The sequence below is a fragment of the Hypomesus nipponensis genome, chromosome 17, assembly GCF_054491055.1.
Source record: "Hypomesus nipponensis isolate SF chromosome 17, ASM5449105v1, whole genome shotgun sequence".
NCBI classification, from domain to species: domain Eukaryota; kingdom Metazoa; phylum Chordata; class Actinopteri; order Osmeriformes; family Osmeridae; genus Hypomesus; species Hypomesus nipponensis.
In genome coordinates, this window is record NC_140377.1 from 21692961 (window position 1) to 21719069 (window position 26109).

The 26109-nt window shown below is 40.0% G+C and overlaps 2 protein-coding genes across 4 annotated transcripts; both read right to left on the reverse strand.

The window, feature by feature from the left end:
- Positions 1-908: 908 nt before the first annotated feature.
- hoxb9a (homeobox B9a) lies at positions 909-7164 on the reverse strand. Of its 2 annotated transcripts, none has more exons than XM_084678139.1 (2): positions 6503-7164; positions 909-3301 (listed from the first exon to the last, which is right to left on the reverse strand). In XM_084678139.1, the coding sequence occupies exons 1-2, from the start codon at positions 6984-6986 to the stop codon at positions 3066-3068; spliced, it is 720 nt and encodes a 239-aa protein (XP_084534265.1). In that variant the 5' UTR covers positions 6987-7164; the 3' UTR covers positions 909-3065. The 2 variants fall into 2 exon arrangements, with proteins under 2 accessions (XP_084534265.1, XP_084534264.1); XM_084678138.1 differs by having other exon boundaries at positions 6473-7153.
- A 4735-nt stretch (positions 7165-11899) lies between these two features.
- Positions 11900-15924, reverse strand: hoxb10a (homeobox B10a). 2 transcript variants are annotated; one of them, XM_084678145.1, is made up of 3 exons: positions 14316-15924; positions 13775-13840; positions 12943-13042 (listed from the first exon to the last, which is right to left on the reverse strand). In XM_084678145.1, the coding sequence occupies exons 1-2, from the start codon at positions 15193-15195 to the stop codon at positions 13788-13790; spliced, it is 933 nt and encodes a 310-aa protein (XP_084534271.1). In that variant the 5' UTR covers positions 15196-15924; the 3' UTR covers positions 12943-13042; positions 13775-13787. The 2 variants fall into 2 exon arrangements, with proteins under 2 accessions (XP_084534270.1, XP_084534271.1); XM_084678144.1 differs by lacking the exon at positions 13775-13840 and having other exon boundaries at positions 11900-13042; positions 14316-15705.
- Between the last annotated feature and the right edge of the window lie 10185 nt (positions 15925-26109).

Below are 26109 nucleotides of genomic sequence, written 5' to 3' on the forward strand. Positions count from 1 at the left end.
AAATGCAGGAACAATTGTACACGATTACATAAACATGTGCTTGAGTGTTACATTTTCATACGTCTGTTGGGCACATCTGTAGACCATATCATTGGCTCAAGCTTCAAAATATGATTAATTGGTACAGGATGTTTGATCCAGAGAAGACCATCAGACGATAGGGCACTGTAAACTTACCCAACCTCGCACACATAAAACGTTTCAAGCTCCACTTTGTGTTTTTTCTCCCTTTATAAACTTCACCATCTACAATACTGCGACATTCAAATGTATGTGTCTGAACGGCGTTTCCTTTGGTACCCCATCAGGATTGTCGGTTTTTCCTATATGCCGATATTTTCACATGTTCATCATTTATAGACTGGCGAAAACGGATCATTTTACAGCTTTAGCTTTCTGTCAGGCATATAAACACTAGGAGAAATGAACTAAACAACGACTGTTTTCTTCCTTAACACCAAGTCGAAAACAGGGTGTTAAAGAATACACAAAATCTAATTGTGCCAAATAAGTGTGCTTGATTAACTTCGAAATTGTTTTGCCACTGGACTGACGCTTCGTAATTATTTTTTTTCACGTGAGGGCCTCGTGCAGTGTAATCTTGGCCAAATTGGCGCTTTGAGCTTTAAGCAAAAATTCAAAACGAATGTTTTCAGCTCGAGACATATTTTGAACACATGCTATACTCAAAGACGAAATGAAATCTGGACTGTTCTTATGAGAATAGCACATGGTGATATTATGTGAATTAGCGCCCAATACTGAACTGATATGATGCTGATACCTTTGATGACCAAACGACTGTCAACTTCCATTAAACTAGATGTGCATTCACATATTACGCATATTTTTGCAATCCAATACATCCCTCGAAGTTCCCAAGAGCAATGCAAAATGAATACACAGTGTTCTAATGTAAACTCATTTAATACGAAACCAGCATCGACAGTGCCATCATTGCAAGGCTAAACAACACAACTGATGTCAATTTACATGAGGGACACAACAGGGTAATTTATATATATAACAAGCAATTGGAGGAGAGGCTATTGTGGAATCAGTCGACAGATCCTGCAGCTGTTATTAAAAGAGAAATGTCCAGTTGAGATGATACGTGAGATGAAAGCTTGGGCGCAAGTATTCTTGAGATCTAATTGCCACCAAGCTGCATTGACTACATACGGCCTCGAAAACATTTAAGCTATAATTTAGAATACCTATAAAGTCGGCATAATAGCATCTCGTGAAACAGTATTTGTACAGCCTATACAAATAAGTAGACATAATGGAATATCGACAACTGCTAAATCAGTAACCTCTCACATATTCTAAACAACATGTAAACAATATCTCAAACATGTAAAACGACGTCTATAAATCTGTTAATAAGGCTACAGTCTGATGTCACATTTTACCAACGTAGGCCTATACTTTTTTGACTCAAAACTCAAAATAACGGTTTACATATTTACAATAAATTATAAATCATTCAAAAACATATTTGGATACATTTCATATCTTAAACACACAAACATAACTACCAAACTAAATGTCGTTTTAGGATAATCGTCATGCGCTAACCATGTAAACATTTTTACTCTGGACATTGGACAATGTGACATATTGGTTCAAAAATTTTAAAAGAAGTGGGCCTATATATTTTGTAGTTACTAAAGCATATTATGAGTATTTGACCAAGTCTTTTGAATGGGTGACTATTCACTTTCAACTAATTGAATTGGAAATCAAACTGTTGTGAGCCTTTCCAGTCTTTAGCCTATGGATAGACATACATCGAATCTAAAACAAAACTTTAGCCTAGAACTATTTGTTAGCCTAAGAGAACCACCTGAAAGGTTTCCGTGAAGATGAAAACACATTTCAGCTGTGGTTGGGACAGTTATTTAAAATCAGAAAACTTCGAGGGGTTGTTTGTTTATGCAGGGGTGTGTGCCCAATGTAGGCCTATATGCTTGAATCGTGGCTCACGGCCATGACCGTATTAATTGTAGAAATTCCCTGACGCAAATGGGGGCCCAACTTAAAACGGTAACCAGTTGTTTGTGATGTTCTACAGCCTATTTACTATTAAACGTATTATGGTTTAACAATCAGACCCAAAAAATACATTGGTAGCAATAGTCACAGGTAAACTATGTTGGTGTAAGCTATCTCCACCTCTGAATATATTGGTAAGAACATGCATTCGGAGAAGAAGTGTTGTAAACGTTACTTTTAACCCACAATTAACTTCAGATATAGCTACACTCTACAAAAGAAGGAATAGGCTCGTACAATTATGGGTTATTGTTTCATAAGTCTACAAATAAATAAATTCAATTAGGCACGATGTTTTGTGACTTTGATAAGTGAAAGGGTGTTGGCTAGGCTACCATTAAGATGAAAATCATAATTACACAAATGATAATTAGACAAATAGGAAGAACACACTAAAGGCAAGATCAATAACTTCATCCTATTCATAATACAAATTATATTTATCAATATCACAACTTCATTGTGATATCTTATGTAATTGAATCACACAGAAACATGGCAGGTCTGTTCTTGATAAGGGTCCCACAACTGATCCCAACATTTCCCAAACATTTCCCTTAGTCAACATCACCAATCCTATCTTGGGATTTCAAAGGAGGAATGAAACAAATAAACAAAACTGAATAAAATTCACGTTGCACACATATTTAACACCGACGGTTCCTCTTATTTATTAATGATCACATGAAACCGACGTTTCAGCACCTTTGCGTCGCTCCTGATGAAGCGTTGGTGTCATGCGTAAAGCAATAAATAAGCAATAAAAGTAGTGCTTGCAAAAGAATCGTCGGTCACTCCTCTCTACACTGAAAGGGGGCTCTTTCTCTTGGTCCGCCCTTCCGTAATGTCAGCGTGTGTGTTTTTGACTTGGATATGAAAAATACAGCGTAATAAACAAGCGCTTTGCATCCCTGCTTATAGTCAAATACAGTTCATTTTAGGGCAAGAAGTCCGGGAAAAGCAGGCTTTTTGTAATGGAGGTTTTGCACTCATAAAAGTCTCTCTTTTCATTCCTTGGGTTGGTCTTTGTTCATTTTCTTCATTTTCATCCGACGGTTTTGGAACCATATTTTGACTTGTCTCTCCGTCAAGTTCAGCAAGCGAGCCACCTCGTGCCTTCTGTCACGCGTGAGGTACATGTTAAAGAGGAACTCTTTCTCGAGCTCGAGGGTTTGGTATTTTGTGTAGGGGCACCGCTTCTTCCGAGAAGAACGGGCATGCAACCAGTTAGCAGAGGGGTCACCTGGAAGAGAAAACCAGAATGAAAACTTGTATTCAGTGGCAAAAACAACCCCCTCCAATATAGCAGTGTATGCAATGGCAATGGCATCATTAACCTATTAGACACATGCATGCGTATAAACAGGATGTCCCTTGCAATATAGCGGCTAGAAAGGATATGCTATTATGAAATCAATATCCCATAACAATATTACCTAACATGTTTTGTAACCTAATTGTGAAAATGGGAGACTGGGCCAGTTTGCATCCTCCACTGGGCTGAATGTGACCTTGGAAATAATTGCTTATTGTTTACCTTCATAGAAGGCCCTAGCCTATGTGTATACCTACTTCCTGCATGGAACAGGATTTACATTTATAACCATTGAAAACAACCACATCTCAGTTACTTTTGGTGCTTACGAAGTCTAAATTTAAACCAGATGAACGAGATGGTTTGATTTGTAAATTACAGCTCGCTCTTTCTCCCATCAATTGTGCCTTACTTTTCTGTCAAAACCACGGTTGTCATGACTACCCCACCCTTCAGCTTGGTAGCGAGACCTCAGACGAATGCAATTAGGGACTAGAGTATGCAAGGTTGTGAGGGGAAGCTATTTCGCGCTCTCCCATAGACAACCAAAAGCATCCAAACTATGAAGGCGCTATTACACTCAGACCCTTGCCCAAACAAAAATGCAATCCCCCTATAAAGCGGTTGTGGATTATCTCCTTTTTAGGGGAAATTGCTTTGGGGAACTATATCCTATGGTAGGCTATGTCTGCGGAGACGCCTCCTCTTCTCCGTGGTTTGCCCGGGAATGCAGATCTTTTTGCATGCAAGGCGTTTATACTTTTCCACAGATGGGCTCAACACGAGCTACACGTACTGTTTTGGCACGGGTATTTGGCCCTGGATGCAGAGCCTGGACACGGTGGGAAGTGAGTAGAGTGCGATTACTCTTAAGGATCGATTGCAACCGAGAGTCGACACAAATACCTGTTCCGGGGCTCTGGAGGTAAAAGTGAGCTTTGTCACACGCAAAGTGGTGCTTCGCATTCCCCAAGTACATAATCACCTCTCGCCATTCATCCCCAAAGAAGTCAGGGTTTTCGCCTGTCACTGAATGACAAATCATTCGGTGCTGGCTATACCATAACGAGCAGACCTATTTGAGGTGTTATAGCTTTGGCCAATGGATTTGGGCATCTATAGGGGGTGCACGTGAGGGCTAGTAGGCCTACTGAAGATCACGCTAGCCGCACTTCTCTTCAGGCTACATGTAGAAATCCAATCTTGGCCCACGCCCCAAAATGCGCACTTTAATACCACATCAACTGTCTCCAATAGCTTCCAACTGATGACGCAATCCTATTTTTATCATGAAAGGATTGACAACCCCCAGGGGTGATTGATAACCATGTAAAACCATCTACGGCCTTCGGACACGGCGGTGAGAGAAGTTTGCCATCTTAATACTTAAGAGGACGTTCCTAGACATAATCTCCAACAACATAAGTTTAAGAGGGTCATGTTGTTGGATGATGATGAGGGGGGGAAGAGAAAAGACAATGGCATGTGGTGTGTTTGTCACCAATGCTGTATGAAAGCATAATAGCCACACAGACCAATATCATATAATGCCTAGCAATTTCGCTCAAACCGTCTAAAACCTCTCATATATTGATCGTCTCCTAAATCTGATTGGTCTTCCCTTTTCACAGTCGGTTCAAACAACCAGCACACAATTAATGAGGACTTAGGTTGGTCTTAAACTTTATAAACTTCAGGACAATAACTTTTTTTCTCTCACTAGTCGCCAGGAGCACAAAGAGGGACGTGTAATTTTCAACTTCATTGCTGTTGCTCGTAGTTTATCCTGGAATGCCGCCCATGGCAACACAAAGGGGAATTATATTGCGCACCAACCATTTGAGTTCGCGCTTTAGCCAGCCCATTTCGTGGATTAAAATCAATGTTCGATTCCTCGTCTGCCCAGGCGTCTCACGAATGACCATCTATCAGGATGCTGACCCATCCGATTTAGTTCAGGTTTCAAGTATATTTATCGTAATCTCTCTACTTCATGGGGACCGGGGCGTTTTACTTGGCGCATAGAATAGGCTACACACTAAAGTTGCTATAATTCAAGAGGGCTGCCTTGGTCAAATAGGCTAGCACGCATGAATGGGTTCCATTCTTGGCCAACCACAGACGTGATTAATTTTCAAGCATGATCTTATGAAGCACTGTTGGTAAAGAAGACAAAATTCGTATTTTCCATAACGCCACCATTGCTATGGTGTGTCACTGAGAACACCAATTGCCAACCTCCTCCGCCGAATGTCACGAGTTCAGACAGATGAGCCTACTTGTCAAATCCTTGACTGGAGTCTCACTTGGAAAATGTTTCAGATTTATTTTGTGGCATAAAGGGCAGACTCTTACTCACACACCAGCCCTGAAACATCATTAATAAAACCTATTTCCAGAAAACGTCGCCAGTTCCACAACACTTGTGAAAACTAAGTCGTAGGCGTATTCCACATCCCTTTCTGGATAACAACATTAACGGTTTTACAATAACACTCGCTGAACGTGCTTAAAAAAGCTAAAGGTTATTTACACAAAACACATTGGAGAGATTTAAAAGGCCTTTCCTTCAGTACGGTCCAATTTAACTTGATGTGAGAGGCTCTTGGCATTTATTTGAATGGGAGAAGACATTCTCGAGGAGCTGCATGTTCACAGTTAACACTGGATTACAGCAAGCTGCTGACAAAATGAACTGCACTAAAGGGCAATGGAGCGCAGATAACCTGCTCTCTGCAGAGACTGTGTGCCAAAACTCACACAACTCAGAGTTAAAAGAGCTGCAGTAAAACCTATATTCCACAACCAACTGGCCCATAGGAAACCGGAGAACATTGCGCACGTTAAAGCGCACTAAAACATTGCCTGTGTCAGAAAAACATCAGGAGTGAGACTTTATCCATCACCCTGGATATGTATAAATCATCACCTGTTTTTGATATGAACTACTGTTTGATACAAAAGCAAAGTAACCTGGATGCACATTGTGGAGGCAGATTTGGCACCGTGAGCCCATCTGACTCGCCTTGTCTTTGTTCCGAATTTTATGGCAGCATTAAAAGCTTTACTGACTGTTCACTTCCTCGTTTTATAACTTACTTTGATCTGGCCCTTCTTTGTCCTCGTTACCTTCACAAATGTCCTTATTGTCTTCGAATCCGGTGCCTGGGCCGGAATTCATCTCCCTCGCCGAAGAAGACTCCAAAATATACTCATGTCCACCGATTTTGGGGGGCTCGCCGAGGTGTCCCAGCAACGGCTCCATCTTGACCTGCCCCTGCCCCGGGAGGGATTCGGGGCGCGGGGCGCAGTCCAGCCAAGTACGGAGATATCGGGTATCCGTGGAAGGCACGGGCTGAGCCGGAATGTAAGGATGGTAGACCGCGGGAAGCCCATTTGAAGTGTGGGGGCTGAAGGGACTCCAGGACGAGCTGAAAACCGGAGGTTTAGGTTGAAAGCTACAAGAAGGATACTCGGGATGCTCACCGTGAACCCCCGGCTGCCTGGTATTGGAGTATTGTACATTGGAAAACCTTGCTGATGTCGAATCTTCGCTCTCGTGACTTATAATAGAGTCCACATAATAGTTGCTCAGAGTTCCAGAAATGGACATTATCGGACATTATACAAAACACGGTTCATTGAATGGAAAACGTGTGAGATACAAGTATTTTTTTTCACTCCGCGTCTCTCTTCCAACTCGCTCGCGAACAAAGTAGAGCTGGGTTGCTAGGCTGTGAGCTTGGAGCGAAATGATTGGTCAGACTTTTTTTCGTGAGCCTGATAAAGCGTCAATGGAGCGTAAATCAATCCGCCAAGGGACTCTCTTTTCTAGCTGTACACATATTCCTCTCTAAGTAAATTGTCTTGTTTATGCAATATGCAAAATGAAAAATGGGAAAGCGTCCATATATCTAGAGCCTACATCTATCGTTGGTCGGAGATCTAGTTAAATTATGCATCCCTTTGACATTGTGTATGAAAATGCATAGCCCATAGGAAACAATGGTCGACAAAATGAGTGAGAACAAAATTTTCCTCATCAATTTAATATTCTCAGAGCAGTGTCACTGAACACATGCAATCTATTCAATACAGGCCTATATCGTATATGTCTAATAGCCTCAAGAAAATCTAACTAACGCCAAAATATTTTCTTTTGGTTGTTTATATACTGACCTACAACCATACCTTTAGTGTTATTTCATGTTTCAGAGTTTAAAGAAGTGAGAAGTCCTACCTCACGTGTCTGTTTTATTATTGTCCTCGTTCTAATTGTGTTTGGTGTAGAATAGTATGTTAACGCTTTATTGGAAGATTAACAGTAATTTCTCTTAACGAGCGCATTAAACATGAGTGCGTAGCAATGCCCTGCCTTTATGGAAGAAGTACTTGAACTTTTTTGGTAGTTTAATACTATAATAAAATACTACATCAGGCAGCTTTGATTTTTATAGGTCTGATATATGGCCTGTAGCGGGGACCGTGAACGACTGCTCTATAGCATTGCAGCGAATGAAAATGCTCAGTCAATGCTCAGATACAAAAGGTAAACAAGGCATCAGGATGTATTCCAAGGCGGAGATAGCAGCCCAACGATGCTCTTGATTAATAAGAGGGACACATTTTTACGCATCCAGCCAACTGAATCTCCTGCCGCTTCGACCACGGCCTTGATGGGTCTAATCTCTAATAATGCGCCTTCAGTTTTTGAAGTAGGCCTACTTTAACCTTATTTTAAGTCTATACATTTTCATCAATTGCCACGCAAGGAGGATTCTATGTTCTGCGTTTGAGTTCAACCAGCTGCCTGTTAATATAGCAATGGATAGGATTTGCCTTACTTCTGCATAATTTCTGTAACACAGTTAGGTAAAGCCATAGTGTTGTGATATGATGCTGAAACTCATCTGCATGCTATTTTGACAAAGCGTCACACTGTTAGCCCAATCCTTACACAACTGGAACATTGCAGTCCTGATTGTACAAACTCCACCCATAAAAGTTGAGCACGTGACATAATTCGCTTCATTCCAGCACTGAATCCTAAAAACAAGATCTGCATAAAGCATGGAATAAGTAAATACAGACTTGAGTTAGAAGCAGGGTCTCACATCCGGATATTTACAAAAGCAGGTTTCCAAATGATAAACTACACGCAATTCATGCTTGATCAGGCTGTAGATTTAAAAGCTGTAGACTCACTTAAGCCTTTACATAAAATATCAAACTTTTGCAAGAGTTGTAAAGTAAACTGAACCGACTCACTAAAGTATTAATATGCTAAGCGACTATTAGCATGTTGTACAACACTAAAATACAATTTTAAACATTTACTTTTTAAACGCACGCACAGGTGTCCAATTACAAAATGAAATATGATTACTTATTTCCTCCGCCAAGTCTTGTGGCACCCCTGCTATCCATTATAAGTTCTGCATTGTTGCGAATTATGGTGTATTTTAGAGCTAGAGTCAATTTATTATCAGAGAAAACTGTGTGTGAGTGTGTGTGTGTGTGTGTGTGTGTGTGTGTGTGTGTGTGTGTGTGTGTGTGTGTGTGTGTGTGTGTGTGTGTGTGTGTTGATATGGAATATAATTGTTCGCACAGTTTTGCAATTTGGTCTAATGTTTGCTAACCCATTTATTTACAAATGTATAAGGCCAATCAAAAATGACCTCTGATGTTGCCAAATGATATGCCTGCATGAAAATGCAATATTTGTGTTACAAAACAATGGTGGCAATGGTATGACTTAAGAATACTGCAAATTTGTGATCGTTGAACGCTGCTGATGTTCTCTTGACTTATTATTTTGATCTTAATTGTATATTTGACTATTTTCCATTAAATCTATACGTTATGATACCTTCAACCAACTGTTTCTTATCATATCATAGCACAAAAGATCAACTTCGCAATCCTAAATACATATCATTTTATGGGGAATGTAACTTATATATTTATGAGAAGTTGACCATTTTGGTTGGATGCCCAAACTGTTCTGACTATCGTCTGAAAGCTTTCTAAGTGAAATTTTGACCAATGATGTTTTGAAAATCGTTAGTGTGTTGTATCGTAGCCTGGCATGTGAAGGTTGTGATGTGGATACTCGCACACCATCTACATCACAGCTCTGCAAATGGAATGTTGAACCATGTGTTTCCAATGATATCACTGTTGTTGATCAAGTTTTACATTTCAAGATGATTTTTCTCTTACACACACACACCCACAGAGGGAGCGAGAGAGAGAGCGAGAGGGCGCACGAGAGAGACATTTTACATTTCTGATGGATTTCCCATGACTGGGGCGCCTCACCCATCTTGAAGTATATTCCAAAATTCTGTCATATCGATAGAGTAATAGATACAAACATGGTATAATTTAATCTGTTTCATCATAACAGCCCGTCTGGCATTCCTGAACAATGAAACATGCGAAGGAAAAAGTATTAACAATGAGAAACTGTTCAATTAAAGTTACATTTGTGAACCAAATAAACACATTGTCTGCACTATATCGCCTTTAGTTTGTTTTGTTATCTTTTATTGAGTCAAAATATGTACAGCAAAAGAATAATGTGTAATAGCCTACCGTAGTGCAATCTGACAAAAGCTAGCTAGCTGTGAACGTATTGAAGATGGTAAATGTTAATGTGCTATTAAATGTCTAGCAAATCATATGGAGGCCTCCTTCCCTTGACGCAGAGTTAAAAAAAAACGCCAATATGAGTTGGGCAGAGCATGTGTGATTGTGTGTGTGCGTGTGTGTGTGTGTGCGTGTGTGTGTGAGAAAAGGAGAGAGATTTGCGTTGCTGTGTTTTAGATGGAGCAGATTTACAGCTTCTGGGCGTGCTGTACTTCATAAAACATATTATGTTTGAAAATGAACTGATGATCGTAAAGGAACGTTCATCACACCCAAGTGTGTACGGGCGATTGGGGAGGCCTAAATGGCCAGTTCCCCCACTACACAATACACGTTGACAGTGAAAGTGAAATAGTGGAGAGAAAAAAACTACAGGAGGTTATTTTCTATAGAATAGCCTTTTATAATTGTGAGGCTCAAACTGAAACGCCGTATAAGTCTCTCAATAGAGAATGTGGTTATAGGATTCGTTTTCCTTTTTTCGTGGTCATTATGCGCAGGGCGTTGACGCATTACGCTGGAGTAATTCAGGCAGTTTCAGGTTCCTGTGATATCAAGCGTCCAGCCCAACAACTTGAAACTACCTAAATCACAGATCAGCTTCGGGTGTAGAGACTGGTTGAGGCCGACATTAGTTTCTCACACACTGCATTACAGTATCCTGGCCGGCCTTCTTCAAGCTGTGAATAGGAGAAAAAAAGCCACAATTCCACATTTAGAGTGAAAAGCATTCACACTGGATATTTCAACTGAAATGCACGATGAACCTTTAACATGTTGGCAAAACGCCTACAGTTTATACAGACTTCTTTGTCATTCCTTATAACAGGCAATACTATAGCTATTATACAACGAGTATACAGTAATATAATCCCGTGGACACATCCGTAATTTGACTTCCTGAGGCCACAATAAACGGGCTGTCAATTGCCCCTGATAAAACTGGGAGGGTCTAGACAGCGCAGTGACACTTAAAATGGTGCGTTTATAACATGGCTGCCCCGGAGCAACAGACGAGGAAGGCTTATCTGAAGACAAAAGGCCAACAGCTGTATTTTTTTCAGCGCTGGGAAGTTCAAGCATGTGTTACTACTTTTCTCCATATACAACACCTACATTTTTAAAGAAGGTAATAGGCAGAAACAAATACAGTTAGCATGAAATTGTTTGGATATGCACGGAAAGCGCAGAGGATAGCAAAATACATTCACAGTGGCGCATCAGTGTACCATGAATATAAGTGAGGTACAGTCAATAAAGTCAATACAATAAGATATATAACAGTACTGCATGATGTTGTATGACTTCATCTCTTCTGGAAAAGAATAATAATACCGGGCTGGAGAGGATACAGTGGACAGTGTTGGCAGGGGGCACAGACACTGGGCAAGTCTGCGGAAACTCTGCCATCTGCAACTTGGCTTTTGAACTCCCGAATTCAAATGTAGGAAGGTAGTGCTAAATCGTGCCTACACTTGTCTGTTCAAACTGGGTGAGAAATCTGGTGCAAAGATGTAGCTAAAACCAGCAAAATACCAACTATAGTGGCAGAAAAGAAACACCTATGGAATTGTAATAATAAGTATCCGTGTGTCGACATTATCCGTAAGCAAGAGCGTTTGAAAATATTAATAAATGATAGTTCAACATGACTGCATGCTAATAGGCCTACTGCATGCCTTATACTGTTATCAATGACGAATACAATGATGTGTGGCCAAATATAGAGGAAAAGGTGTTCACTGTCTACATTTACGCTACCTAAGGTTGGCAGACATGGTTATAGGCTAGTTTTTTTGGAATTGGTATAATCAAATATTGTGTGTCTTTGGAAAGTAAAATATGTCTAAAGTAACAAAAAAAACGGACAACAAAAACATTTCCATGTGAAACTTTTAGAGAAATGAAAGAGATAAGCGTCTCGTCGTCTCACATTTCAAAGAAATCTACTCAGGCCTGTTATCTGCAACCAAAGCGCACAAACCTCCAGAATAATCTTCTCCCAATCTACTTCTAGTGACAAAGTTCATAATAATGTCGCCCTCGCTGTCAAAGAAATCTCAGCTCTTTATTCAACATTCTATGTTAGAAAACAAACACAAAAGGATTAAGTTACCAATCATGCATTGCTTTAAATAGTAGACAGTCTTCGTTAAGTTTGACCAATTTATGTTTAAAAAGAAGACATTTGTGCATGTTTATAATCTGCCTTTTATACAAACAATGTTTTGTGCTTATTAAACGCAGTTTGCAGATAGTTAAGACACGTCAAAATCTTACAAACATGCATCCAAAATAAATAACACGTGATCAATAGGGGGTCCTTAAAAAACATTTCTCTATTGCATTACGCACGACATGTACACAATCTTCGTTCAGTTAGGAAACGTACCAATCATTCAACTACACATCGAAAAACAACTACAAGACCGTTGCTTTGACAGTGAATAAATAAAGTGCTTCTATGAAATGTTATGTGAGACAATGGAGGAGAGAAAATTAAATTAAGTACGATGGTCAGGCGCCACCATATCATCATGCAAACATTTGGAACACAGACAGAAGGCGTGAATTCAGCCCATCCGTTGGAGAACAGGGCCAGTATCTCCATGTCAATCCACAGTCCACACTTGCCTTGAGGTTGCATCATCAGCCCGTGCTTTTAGCGCGCAGTCCAAAGCATATTCTGTGCATCGCGTCTGACAAGGCAACAGACATGGCGAGGGATATATCTACACATCCATCAGATGGGGAAATGCATGACGGCATCCCTGGTCCTGTGTTCCCTCGTCATCTTCTTCATCTTCATGCGTCGGTTCTGGAACCAGATTTTCACTTGGCGGTCGGTGAGGTTGACGCTGCGGCTGATCTCTTGGCGGCGCTCTCGAGTCAAATACATGTTGAAGAGAAACTCTTTCTCCAGCTCGAGTGTTTGGTATTTGGTGTAAGGACAGCGCTTCTTCCTACCCGCTTTAGCTGACAGCCATCCACTGGCTGCGTTTTCAAATGTGGCATCCTCTGTCAAAACGAGAAGACAATTTATGTCTAAATAGGACAGGGTATAGGAGCTGCATTTATTTTTTTGGTGGATCCGTAGTATGCTCGGTTCTAATTGGCTCGAGGGAATCACCTGGTTGTTTTGGCCTATTTATTTTAGTAGGCTATAAGAGGGGAAACAATCTCCCTCCGCCTATTTCTCCCCCCCCCCCCCCCTGTATATGTATGTGAGCTTGATTTTGTGAATACGAAACAACAAGGGGGGTATGTTGTATTTGTTTTGTAAGGAGTGTAGGTATTTCCTGATAGACTATGTTTTGATTATGCTTTGGGATGTGTAGGCTACGTTTACCTAGGCTACCTGTTTGTTTTTTAAGAATTACAATAACTTTATAGGTGATTTTATGATAACTTTGTCAGACTACTGATTCAACGTTTGAAACTGCAGCTTTTTTTCCATGGCACCTTGAACAGGCTATAGTCAATCCAATTGAAACATGTGTTAAGTCTGGCCAAAACGGCAAAGCACAAAGTCACCTATGGCTCATGAAAAAAACTAGTCTATATTTGTTTGCACTTTATTCATTGCAATGATTTTGCCTTAATTGAAATGTTTATACTCAATACTCAGAATAGGCATGCAGTCCAAAAGCACATTTGATAAATTTGCATTTTATGGTCTGGATTAATGTAATTGTTTCAAAAAAAATAAAAGTTATAGGCTAAGCTAGATTTTTTGAGTTAAATATTTACCTCAAAGTGTTGGTTATTCATTTGTTTGAGCATCAAATCTCGTGCGTAACGATGTTAGCCTACAACCTGAGGAAATGTACGTCAATATTGGTTCACTGGATGACGTCAGTACTGCGAAAATATTTATCTTTAGAACTAGGTATGAACTGTTATGAAATACACTATATTTTTTATTTAGCAAGCACTGGCGTAAAATGCACGCAATAATTAACTTTACATTTTATTCTGAAAGCCAGTCAGTTATACACCCTGGCATAAACCTGGGTCTACAGCCAATGGTACACTAGCTTTTTCTTCCTACAAAGGAACCTTCCGCTGTTTTGATGTTCAAAAGAGCATAGTAAAATGGAGTGCATTCAGCCTGGCGAGAGTGGTTCGGTGTAATAAATTAATTTTGTGCAATGACACCCTTTGTGCTCTCCTGCCTCTTCCTTTTAACTGCCTTCGTAAACAAATCACCTTGTCTCCCAAGACTGGGGTCGTGTTTTCCTGTGGCTATTGCCATGGTCGCCCTCTTATCTGTTCTCTCTTTCATACCCACCTTGTATCCCCCGTCTAGGGGTTTCACCGCCTTCGGGCAAGTCTGAGATAGTCTCGTCCTGTCGTAAACCTACAACTACATCTTCCATAGTCTGACCGCTGGTCAACGTGGTGATACTGTTCCTACTGCTGTTGCTCTCGCTTCTCTGGGCCGGAAACTCACTGCTGCCCAGCGCCAAGTCTTCGTCAACGCGCTTTGTGTTTTCAGAGTCTGGACATGGCTGCATGGGGAAGCTCAAGTTGTACAGATGGCGCGAGCCTGATGTGTGGTAAGCGCCCGGCGAGCTGCTGGCCTCGTCTAACAAGCCATGATGATCCCCTACGTTACTGTACCCGTGGACTTTAATCCCAGAGTAGGAGTGCTCGGGACGGAAATAGCCTTGAATTGGATCCGAACTTCCCGTCATGGAACCCATTTCTGTCATTAGTCTCGTGAAGGCGGACACGTCCGGAGAGGGTTTGGACCGGGGATTCGATTCCAGAGTCACATAGGAGGAGTCATCTTTTCTGTTTGACGCGCTGAATGGGCACGCGCTGGCCAGTTGGACCCGTACTGGACTGAAGTGTGGTTCGTTCCAGTCCACGAGTCCACGATTAAACTGGTGTCGCGGCAGATTCGCTGTGTCCTGGGGCTGCGACGGCTGGTGCTGGCTCATGGTTCCGTTTACGGCCGTGAGAGGCACAGGAGTGGGACCCCAGTTAGTCTGGACTTTGATGTCCAGATCAGAATGCGCGGTGCTCTGGTGCCGATGGGGCACAGTAGGGGGCTCATTCGGACCGCAATCCATGAAAGAGTTAACCGAGGAAGCCGTGAAAACGGATCTCTCAGAGTATGACATTGCTAGGGCATGTTTTAGCGACGGCAAGAGGGGCGCTCTCATTTGGTTTTCTCAAATAGAAACGGTTACAGCGAGCAGCTTCCTGATTGGGACCCAATGGCGTCTGGGGTTCACGGACAGGCTCCGCCCCTTGTATTGCAGGTTTAATCCAAATGTCCCGAATCTCCACATGAGAACTTCACGTGTAATGATTACTTAAATAGATTGCAGATTTTCTATCTACTCTCACGTTTAAGTAATTTTCAACTAATTGCAAATCTTGACGTCAGTGCGTCTCTTACAATGGTTTCACAATGTTATTGACATCAAGTTGAAGAATTATTAATCAAATTTAGTTTGATGACAAACCTAAATCTAACAATATATTGAAGCCCGTTCCAATTTCAAATCCACACCAAATGTTACACGTAATCATAGGCGTGCATAATATTTAAGACCCTCACTCTTAACGTAGGCCTATTAGGTTGAACAAATACAAGCCTTTGATGTCGGTGGAATTAACAGAAGCTTATTTCATAACAATTACTTTTCACAATTAATTACTTCTCGATGACACATTGTCTCTTTATCGTACAAAATAAGATGCAATAACGTCACTTTAAAAAGCTAAATTATACTGAAATATAACAGTACGGCTGTTATTACGCACAGGCATCACTTCTTTACGCACAAATACACCGGCTGTATAATAACTTTAAAAGAATGCTTGATAGCATATTTTCCTAATCTCTGCTATGACAGATATTATTGTGCAGCACAAACTATACATTTATATAACTTTCTGAGGATATTAGCGAATAACCAGGAAAGATCATTATGACCATAAAAGTAAATATTGTGTTCTCAACTATTTTTCAAGTATCCTACATTTTATACTTACTACAAACTATAAATGTATCCTGAAAATGTAGCCTCATGTATAAGAAATGTTGTCTCATGATGACAATTATTACAATGTTTATAATAATGATGTATGCCATAACAATACCGTTCTGTTTTGTGACAAAGACTCTAACTGACAAAAACAAAACAAAATAAAACGTACGATCTAAACGTTAACTTCAAAGACAGGCAATTTCATTTTACGGAACCTCATTATTTTCAGGAACGAAAAAAGTATTCTGTTTATTTTAAATCGTTGCTAAATAATAGCCTTTGTTTTATTTTTATTTTTTAACAATGTGGATGTAGTTTTGTGTGGTTTGTTAAGACAATTATTAACCATGTCTTGAAATTTGATCTAGGACAAGCTCAAGTTAAAATAAAACGTAGTAGGCCTTATACTATCCCACAGTGGTTGGAGTGAATCGAGGTTTCAGTCAGACATTTTTTGACAGGTTGAAAAGGTGTTACTGTGTATCAGTATAGCAAGTTGAACGACGTAAGGAACAATGGGGGTTGGTGGTCTTAGGCCTATACTACTTTAACAACTAAACTTTTTAAATGTTACATTTTTTACTATACTTTTGCCAGCAGTTAGTAGTGTCATTTCAGAAGCATGGGGCCTGTGCTAAGTGTTTGCCTTGCCCAGGGATAACAGATGTGGGGAAATCTCAGGGCAAATTATATTGTGGGCTATCTGTGCAAACACAGCATGAATTCGGGGACAAACATAAGGGGATTGAGAAAAGTTGCAACGGGAGGTCATGTTCGCTTAAATAGTGACTGCTGAAAATATTTTTAAGTCATTCAACCAAAAACCATATCAGCCCCCAGATGTCGCTATTAAGCTGCAATATTAGAATATTATTGCCACGTTGAACACACAGAACCGAAGTGATTCTGTGTGTGAAGTTTGTACCGACCACGACGGGTGCCGGTTACGTAGCATTTCTGTCAAAATCCTGTATGAAATGTTTGTTTAAATATGCTACATATATTCACTAGATTTCACCTTAAAACACAATCGGCAATAAAAAAAACTCTGCTCTCAATCTAAAAGTTCTATATTGACCCAACACTTGAGACAAGCAGGTTAGATACACGGAAGAAATTAGTGTTTGTGCAATGCACTCCTTGTAAATGTAAACATGATAGAGCCTAGGAAAACTGAGAAAATATTTAAGTCAATTATTCTATTGAAACAGTAGGCTACTGATTATTGGGCCTACTAGACTCTTCTAGAATTACATTCATACAAATAGAACTAGGCGTACATAACAGAAATGTATTCAATCAATGTATTGAACATTTTAATGCTGGTATTGTCTTAAATGTATCTACTTTTCAATCAAATGAAACCCTTTTTTTATCGCATTAACTTCCTTATTACTGTGAAAAACCAGGTTTGCCAAAAGGCTTATCCTTCTAGGTCATTTGACAAACCGGACATTTCCTTTTTTTTAAAGAATAAGTTCCCTCTACTTCTATTCGAACTTAGATGTTACAAAGTCGCCAGAGCTTACCAGATCTCGAGGATGTTGGCGCACAAATGCTTTGAGGAAGGGGATAAAAGGCAACAGTATCCAAAACCACACGCTGTTCTCATTTTCATTTGGCAGAGTAATTCCAAAAGGGTTCCGGCCGGTCTACGGCCTAATTTTGTATTCCAGACACTGCAGTTTTGACGTTGACAGCAGCAGTCTCACGCGCCTGTTTACTTTTTGTCTGGCGGGCCGCACTAAAACCATTAAGCATTAGTAGGGGGACTCGTCTGGAATGATGCCCATGTGCTAGCCGTCTTGATAGAATAGGCTACTTTTCTATCTGCAAAGTACGATTTTAACCCCCTAACTTAAGCGTGTGAGTAATGACATATTCCATATTCCCTGCATTCCTTTTTCATAATCACAAACAGAATTGCTGGCCCCTACGAATGGTGAGACGATCATCGGTCAAACTCGTATAACTGTATCCATGACGACGAAGCCCCCAGATTGTTGTAAAGTTTTACAACTGAGAAAGGCTCTAAATACTAGGCTGCTAGTCTGGAAGGTAATGGAATCGATCTTATGCAGATTTTCTCTCTTTAAGATAGAATGGTAGGCTTTTTTGTGACTATAATCCACCAGGCTGTCCATGCTTGCATGACCATTTTTATGAAAAGTGAATGCATTAGGATAATTAAACCCAGTTATTGCAGTTTCAAATAATCAGCAAAATGCTAACGTCTAACCTTGAGTTTAGGAGGCCGAACATGTGCTCTAAAATGGCCTCTTGAACACGAGTAGTCTAGCCTATTGCTGAAATAAAAGATAACATAAAGGCATAATAACAGTTTGAATCTGAATAGTAGAATAAATCATTTAAAATAACATCGTCTGAATTCTAAAAAGCTGTTTTTATCAAGGAAGGCATTTATATTAACATCGGGTCAACACTGAATGATTCATCTCTTTATTTTAAGACTTTAAGATCATTAAAGGGTAGGTCTTCTACAACGGTTATGGATTGGAGCATGTTATTCGTACTAGACGTTAAATAGCAATCTGCCCAATTCAGATTGCTATTTAACGTCTGGTACGAATAACATAAGCATATCATAGAATAAGTTTATGTCAAGTTCGAAAGAAACCCATCCTAGCAATGGAAGGCCTCCTTCATTAATTTGTGTTTAATTGTCTTGTTAACATGGTTTTTCAGCTCAAAGTTTACCGCAGTACCACAAGTTTTGTCCCTCTTGTTAGTCTATTGAATTTGAGATAGTCTATACCATTCCAAACAGCTCTGGGATAGTGTTAGAAAAATAATAATTACAAAAAATGCAAGATAGATTTACAATAGCATTTGTGTGGATTTTTTCCTTAAAATGTTGTTGTCATAATTGGCCTACTGTTTTGGTAATGTTTTAGGCCTAACGGAAAAAGCCCACTATTTTTCTTGGCAAAAGCAAAATTACCTTATTTTTTATGGACATATCTACAATTCTATAAAGAAACCACTGAAAGTAAATCAATAACCAGTTGGAGCAAAAACTATTAAGATGCGCGTGTAAAAGATAGGGAAATCCAAATCCAGACTGTAACATTATAAGGTTAGGAAAGGTATGCACTGCATCCAGGAAATACATTTGAAACGTATACACATGTGTAAACGTGTTTAAATGTTTTGTCTTAAATATTATGAAATATTTTATAAGTATTTTTCGGTGTTGTTGCAAATATTTGAGTGTGATGTCATGTAAAATGGGGCTGAGGCCAAATGAAACCCAAGAGACACGGGGGAAAGGTTGCCACCGTGTACCATACCACTCCACGGCCGGCAGATGGCAATGTTGTGTCATATAGCTTGGGATACGAATCCATGTTTTCCCTTCATTTGAGTTCGCTTTAAAAGCGTAGTTGCGAGAAGAGGATACACATTTCAAGAAAAAATGAAATTCTCGGTAGTTTTTGCTCAGATGGGTATTTGCAACGACCCTTAATGTATCCAGGCATTCTTATAAAATGTTAGAATTTGCAGCGGTTACCCAGTCACAAATAGTTTGACCTGAGAGCAGCTGCACATGGATGCTTGAGAAACTGTAAAAAAAAATACATGATGTCTTAAGCATTCTAATCCCTACATATCTTTAATATCAGCACATTTCAACAAAGATTTCTGCAAATTTTTTAAATGTTTGTCTATCTGAGTTCCTTCACAGTTCTGTGTCGCCATGCATCATTTATGATCTGACAGCCAAGCCTCTTCAGGGCTGAAGAGGAGGCGATGATTGGTCTTCTCTGAGCCAACCACCAGTCATATCTAGTTGGAGGTTGAGATACCGATTGGTTAATTATGCCCAGTCAAGCCCAGTCGCTTCCCATGTACACAGGGTTATCATTAGTACACTAGTGCATTGAAGGCAGAACCCGTTTTATCAAGGTAGTGTTAGGTTGACTCCGCTAGCTCGTACAGGTTTGAATATTGAATATAGGTTATCATTGTTCTCACATGGAATTGCGTCACTGAAACCCAATCAGACAAAAGTATAAAGACAGATGTTGTCTCATCCACTTCGAGCCATCATGAAATGTGTCCATGTTTTACAACTGAACAAATAATATGAACCATTTCATCTTTAGGTACAAAAGACACACTTCTGTGTGTCAGAAGGCCACGATTCCAAATCACATTATTCAACACCAAATTATTCAAAAAGTTTAACATTAGGAGAGACAGGTAGGCCAATGTATATAGTCTGCTAAGACCTTACATTTTCAGAAGAGGACACATAAAAAACTGTAGTATTTCTTCCTTTCCCTCTTTTGTATGTGATGACAGACAATCTTGATCTTGACAGGGGTGAAGTATTTTACTGTTGTGTATTTCAGTGACTCTACTGTGTGTGACAGACAATTAAGTTGGCGAACACACGCTTGGTGTCGCGAGTGCCTATCAGCGCGAGAACAATTCAATAAAGAGGCTTCCTGTAAAACGAGCGGCCAATGTCGTCACTGGGGGAGACGAGTTTTGGGGTTGTAAAAAACACCGGCCGCCTTCTAATCAGAGTCTCTCGCTCTCAGATCTAATTTGACCTTGAGTGACCGCGGAAGAGAACAAAGCCTGCATTTGCACCTGAGAACTGAGACAACATGCTTCTCACATCATACAACGTTTTAATATTTGTTCAATACGGTTTTTTTTCTTCACTTTTGAGTTCAAATTAATGATAGTTTCCGTTCAGCTGCCTGTTTTGTTTTGTCCTGTAGCATTGGTGTCGCCTAACTTTGTTGCACATCACGTACAACGACACAAGATGGCGAAAGAGAACCAACTGCAAGAGGATCAAACGCGCCCTCTTCCTCTCTGACAGTGCATATGAATTCATATCAAATGGACCAATTATATTTTAACACAACTGTATACTCCCAATTTATTGCACAGCCCAGAAGCTCAAATGCATTTATAAACCAGCATTTATAAACTACTTAAACTACTTACTTCAACAAGCTTCGGTAGACTCCATTTGAAAACCAGCCTCAGTGGACCGAAAATATGACTAAATCCTTTTAATTTAGGGACGTTCTTCATCAAATCACTTATACTGTAAACTATCGGAAATATATCACAACAATCACTGCGACCAATTATTGAAAATCTATTATGCACTGCATGTAAAACATACATTTTTTGATAGTCCACGTCATTAGGAAAATATAGGTTCTAAGTCACAGACCAATTTGCAAGTTTTGTTGATTATGACAGAAAAATACCTAGTAACACAACACCCTTTAAAACCAATCATACACACACAAACATACACAAATTCACTACCAAAGGTGATACATTAGGAATTATGATATTCTGTATATGCTATAGTTTTATTTTGACTGGAAAGATGCCATGGTAAAATGTCCACCCGCTAATCACTGAATTTGATACTTTACCTTTACAAAAAATATATAGAACCAGAATAAACGATTGTCAATAACACAAAAATATTGACCTCGTTCTTGGACCCTTTGCAATTATGTAGGAACACTCATTTACATTTTTTTAGTCCAGTCTTTTATCCAAAGATAGGTTCACAAATAATACAGCTATATCCTGGCATACATGTGGCACTATCCTGTTTGGATACATACGAAGTGACGAGGAATAATTCTTTCATTTAGACAGACAAGGAAGGCTACGACGCAGAATGTAAAGAAGCTGGAGCGTGTAAGGCTTTGTTTTTCACAGTGTTGCAACGTGATTTGTTTGACAGTGGGAGAGGACAAAATCATGTTTTGGAGAAGAAGGAAACAGTATGGTAATCGTTTTAGATGTTTCTAATTTGTTTTCAATGAGACAACTTCTATACACATAAAACACAAAATAAAAACAACAGGACTGATTTCCTCGAGGCCAGTGCGTAAAATAGCAACTCAGCCAAATAAGGAAGACCGAAAGATCGTCATGTATATTGTTGGGGTCATATTGGAATCCTGGCATATATGGCAACATTGATAGTTTGATGCTCGAATGGCATTGGTAGGCCTACTGGTTTATATTTTTACTTTTAGACACCCCAGCACCTGGCGTCAGCACTTGTCCATCACAATCCGTTGGCCTCCAGGGCAAAACCCTGTCTGGCGTGAAGTGCTGATAAACCACCCACGTCATGACACAAAAATTCAGCTTGCCGCAGAAAATATGGGAATGGCGTCCAGAAAATACTAGCAAGGTCACTGGGCCTCGGCCTCTGACATGCCGGTGATTCAGGTAGCAGACACCTCTGCTCGAGCGCTGCCCCGCACATCTGGACCACATCCATGTGATGCCAGCGGGCTCGTGCAAGGGGGACTGCTAAAAATATCCACGCCTTTCATTAGGATCGCACAACACATCCAGATGTAGGCCTACGGATTTTAATGTTCCTGGACACCATGAAATGGGTTTGAGGCAGACAGGCAGGTTGATGTGACGGATGGGGATTGTTTTCAGAAGTAACCAAACGTGCTCGATGGTTGACTGTGGATACACGTAGACTATTGTAATAGTACAGACTGTTACAGTACAAGAAATATTATACTAGTATAAACTACAGACCCGAAAGGCGTGTAACTGCTTGTTCACGCGTTGTAATTGATATTCATATATAACCAAAGATAACCAGAAAAGTTTAAACTGTTGCAATAACTACATTCCACGACTGGAGGTCAGTAGGTAAATTATTTAAATGACGGGGAAAATGATAAAGTACAGGTCGCGCATCAACACAATGCGGCCCATTGACTCATATCCCTCCAAAACCAACTCACATTTATAAGGTCAACGTAATTGTTGTGCCCTGTAAAATTTCACAGATGAGTTGTGTGTTGTATGCCAATACATTTGGTTATTTTACTGCTTAGTTTTAAAGTTATGTTGATGTCGGTTTGAGCAGGCGGTCTTTAGCCTCTCAATCGGAACGGATTCTATGATGTGGTGCCATTGCGCACGGGTGGGCTGGTGCTCATTAGCGCGTGAGAGAGTTCTAACTTGTGTTTCTGTTTGTCAACATCAACACCCCTACCGCTGCACTCCGGTCCCCTGAAAATGCATGAACAAACGTTGAAAACTGACCATATTTACGTCACGCATAGCAAATTGTCTGTGAATGCCCAATATGCCGATACAGGCCTACCTGTTCCTATTTAATTTATTTGTGTTTCATCGTTCATAATTGCCCGTATGTTTACCTGCGTGTAGGTAAAGCATGGCTCAAATAGTATTAATTCATTGAACTGTTTTATGTTGGCATCTTTATAACGGGCATAGCCTATATACAGAAAACCCATGAGTTGCCAACCATGAAGTGGACTGAAAATGTAGGCCAACATAAAATACTGTTGATGCGAAATAGGCTGGTCAACAGAATACTGAGAATAGATGAATTGTAGACATATTTACAAGTCAAAACAATATTCAGGAACACGGAAAATGTGTATTGTCTAATTGCGTTTGCATTTTTTTGTAGCCGGTGGAGATAGTAGATCTTTCGAAACGGAGAGTAGGCTATATGATATTTAGCCCAAATGCGTTTTTAACAGAGTAGAAATATTTTCTAAGTTCAATGTATGAAATGTGTGCATTTGTGGTTTAAAAAAACATAACCAACATATATATTGTTTACTGCTAAACAAATAGGCAAATACTTTGTGAACAAAAACTGTGTATAGTTAATAAAAGACTAATACACCCTAACATAAACTTCGGAGGAAGCGTAGGCCTATGTTTAAGATGTTTTCAGCATCACAGCCTCACAGTATCATATCACAATATAATATCATTAATAGAGAAAGGTCTTGTACGTTATAGGTTTAACTCATATCCAGACTGCGGATGGTTGTCCTTTCGAGTTGCTGGTAAAATCAGTTCTATAGTGTCTGCAGTGTCCTTATCCCCCCCCCCCCAGTTATGCCACCCCAGAGTATCTGCAGTCTCGATTCTAGCCCTTGTAGCTCTTGAACACGGGTTTCTATGGGCAATGTTGGAGGCCCAACTATAGTGTTTACAGTCATTTCCGCCTCTTCCTGCGTCCAGTGGCTGTTGTGCGCCTCGGGTCCTTTGGCCAGTTTCGTCCAGACAGGGGCCAGACTACTTATTGTTTACAAGATGTCTCAAGTTCAACTGCAAAGTCTACCACGTAACAAAAGACTGTCCACAGTGCAGACTAGGGGGAGGGGGAGTCTGCAACGGGAGGTGATAAAGAAGAGGGAGGAGGAGGAGTAGGCTGGACGTGAACTTGAGAGAGGCGAGTCTCGGATTTTTGGAATGAGGAATACCCCGCGAGCCAGTTGGAGTAGTATTGACATTGAAGTTGTCACATGACTGGACAGCTTGCTTGTACTTATTACTTTTAAAAACACACTGAGAGAGTCAATGACATTGTCTAACTACATCCTATAGGCCTAAAAGCTGCCTTCATGGAATACATTTGATATATAAATCATATTACAGTCAGTCCAAATGATTTACAATGTTATAGTCTAAAACAAGAGATTTGTAATTCAGTCTTACATATTAAAACGTGGTAGCGGCCACTACAGTTAAGTATCGGTGTTAGTCAAAGATTTAGAAATTCATCTGATACAGTTTCGAATAAAATGTATTTGTCCTTTATTTCATCCAAACTATTTGATTGAAACTGGTTTGCACTTAAAAATCTATGTAAACATTTGGTTCCAAAACGAATTTTCTCTCAACTCTCTTGAGATCTGCGCGTTCACAAGTTACAAGCCTTCAGAAATCTTAATCAATATCAAGTATGTCATATAGGCCTAGGTTTGTTTTGTTTATTTGCTAATGTAGCCTAGTCAGGATACAATATATAATTCCATATACAACTCCTGGAATTTCAAATAAAAGTAGGCTACTACAGCTTTATTGTATTGCTGGTGGAAAACTTTTTTCATGCGTTCGGCCTAATTTTGTTCCGCTTTCTGAAAGCGGAGATGGACCGCTGTTAAATCGCAGGGTAAACAACCAGCAGACGCGCCATTTGTTAGGATGCTTTTGTCAAGTTCAATGTTAACTGGTGCTGCAAAGGAAGGGCATTCTGTCTTTATGGCCAAGCAACGTTAGGTGCAAACCTCGTCTATGTTGGCCTAAGTAGACCCTACTGGAAATGTTGGACAGAACACGTTATACAAATGGACTGATTTGGGAACCCTAATAATTTCAGGACAGATGGAAATCCTCAGACTGGGACAAAACTATTAATACATGTTCATTTGCGTGTATTTAACATGGCATTGTCCATGGCCAAAAGGGTCTTTCACTCCTCTATCACACTCCTCAATGGGGACAACTCCCTCGATGCACTTCTCAGGGAAACGTCACAGTGCAGTGCAATGTAACTAAATAAACTCTTAAAACGACACAGTGATCAGTACAGGCAAAACATAATGTTATCCACGTAAGAACGTTAAATAAAAGTAATATGAAAACAACAACGGTCATATTATTTCAGCTTCCTTTCAAACACAAGCCTGTAGGATCACATGGTGTGAGCAAGTTGGATTCAAAAGCATCTTTTTAAGCGGGATATTTATTTCACCATTGTAGTTCTCCATACTGTTATATTTAAATACATTTACATTGCTATAGCCTGTTTCTGACGGTGACTTGAAAACAATCCGCTAAGCGAATCGTAGTCGGTAGACAGGGCCGTGTGTGTCCACAGAAATGTAAAAACGCTTCAGGCTGTTTTAAAAAACAGATTTGACAACAACTCTTATGTATGTGTTTAGGATTCAAGCTTATGGACTCGATGTAGCTCCTTCGAAAGCCATTTAAAAATGAAGAGACTAGTAGACTACTTCGACATAAACACATAGTTTGGCTATTGTCCAAACTGCCAGCACGATGTTAAGGAAAAGTTGTTGGAAAATGTTGCTCAACTTTTGCTTGACTACCATTTGTCGACTTTAATACACCTTCTGCGAGTATCTGATCCGAAAAGCTCGTGTAAGGGGTAAGTTTGAGACCAGTTTTAAGCAAGATACCGCATAGCTTTCTAACGCGCTTCCGGTTTGTTTACGAATAGGCTACAATGTATATGCCTACTGT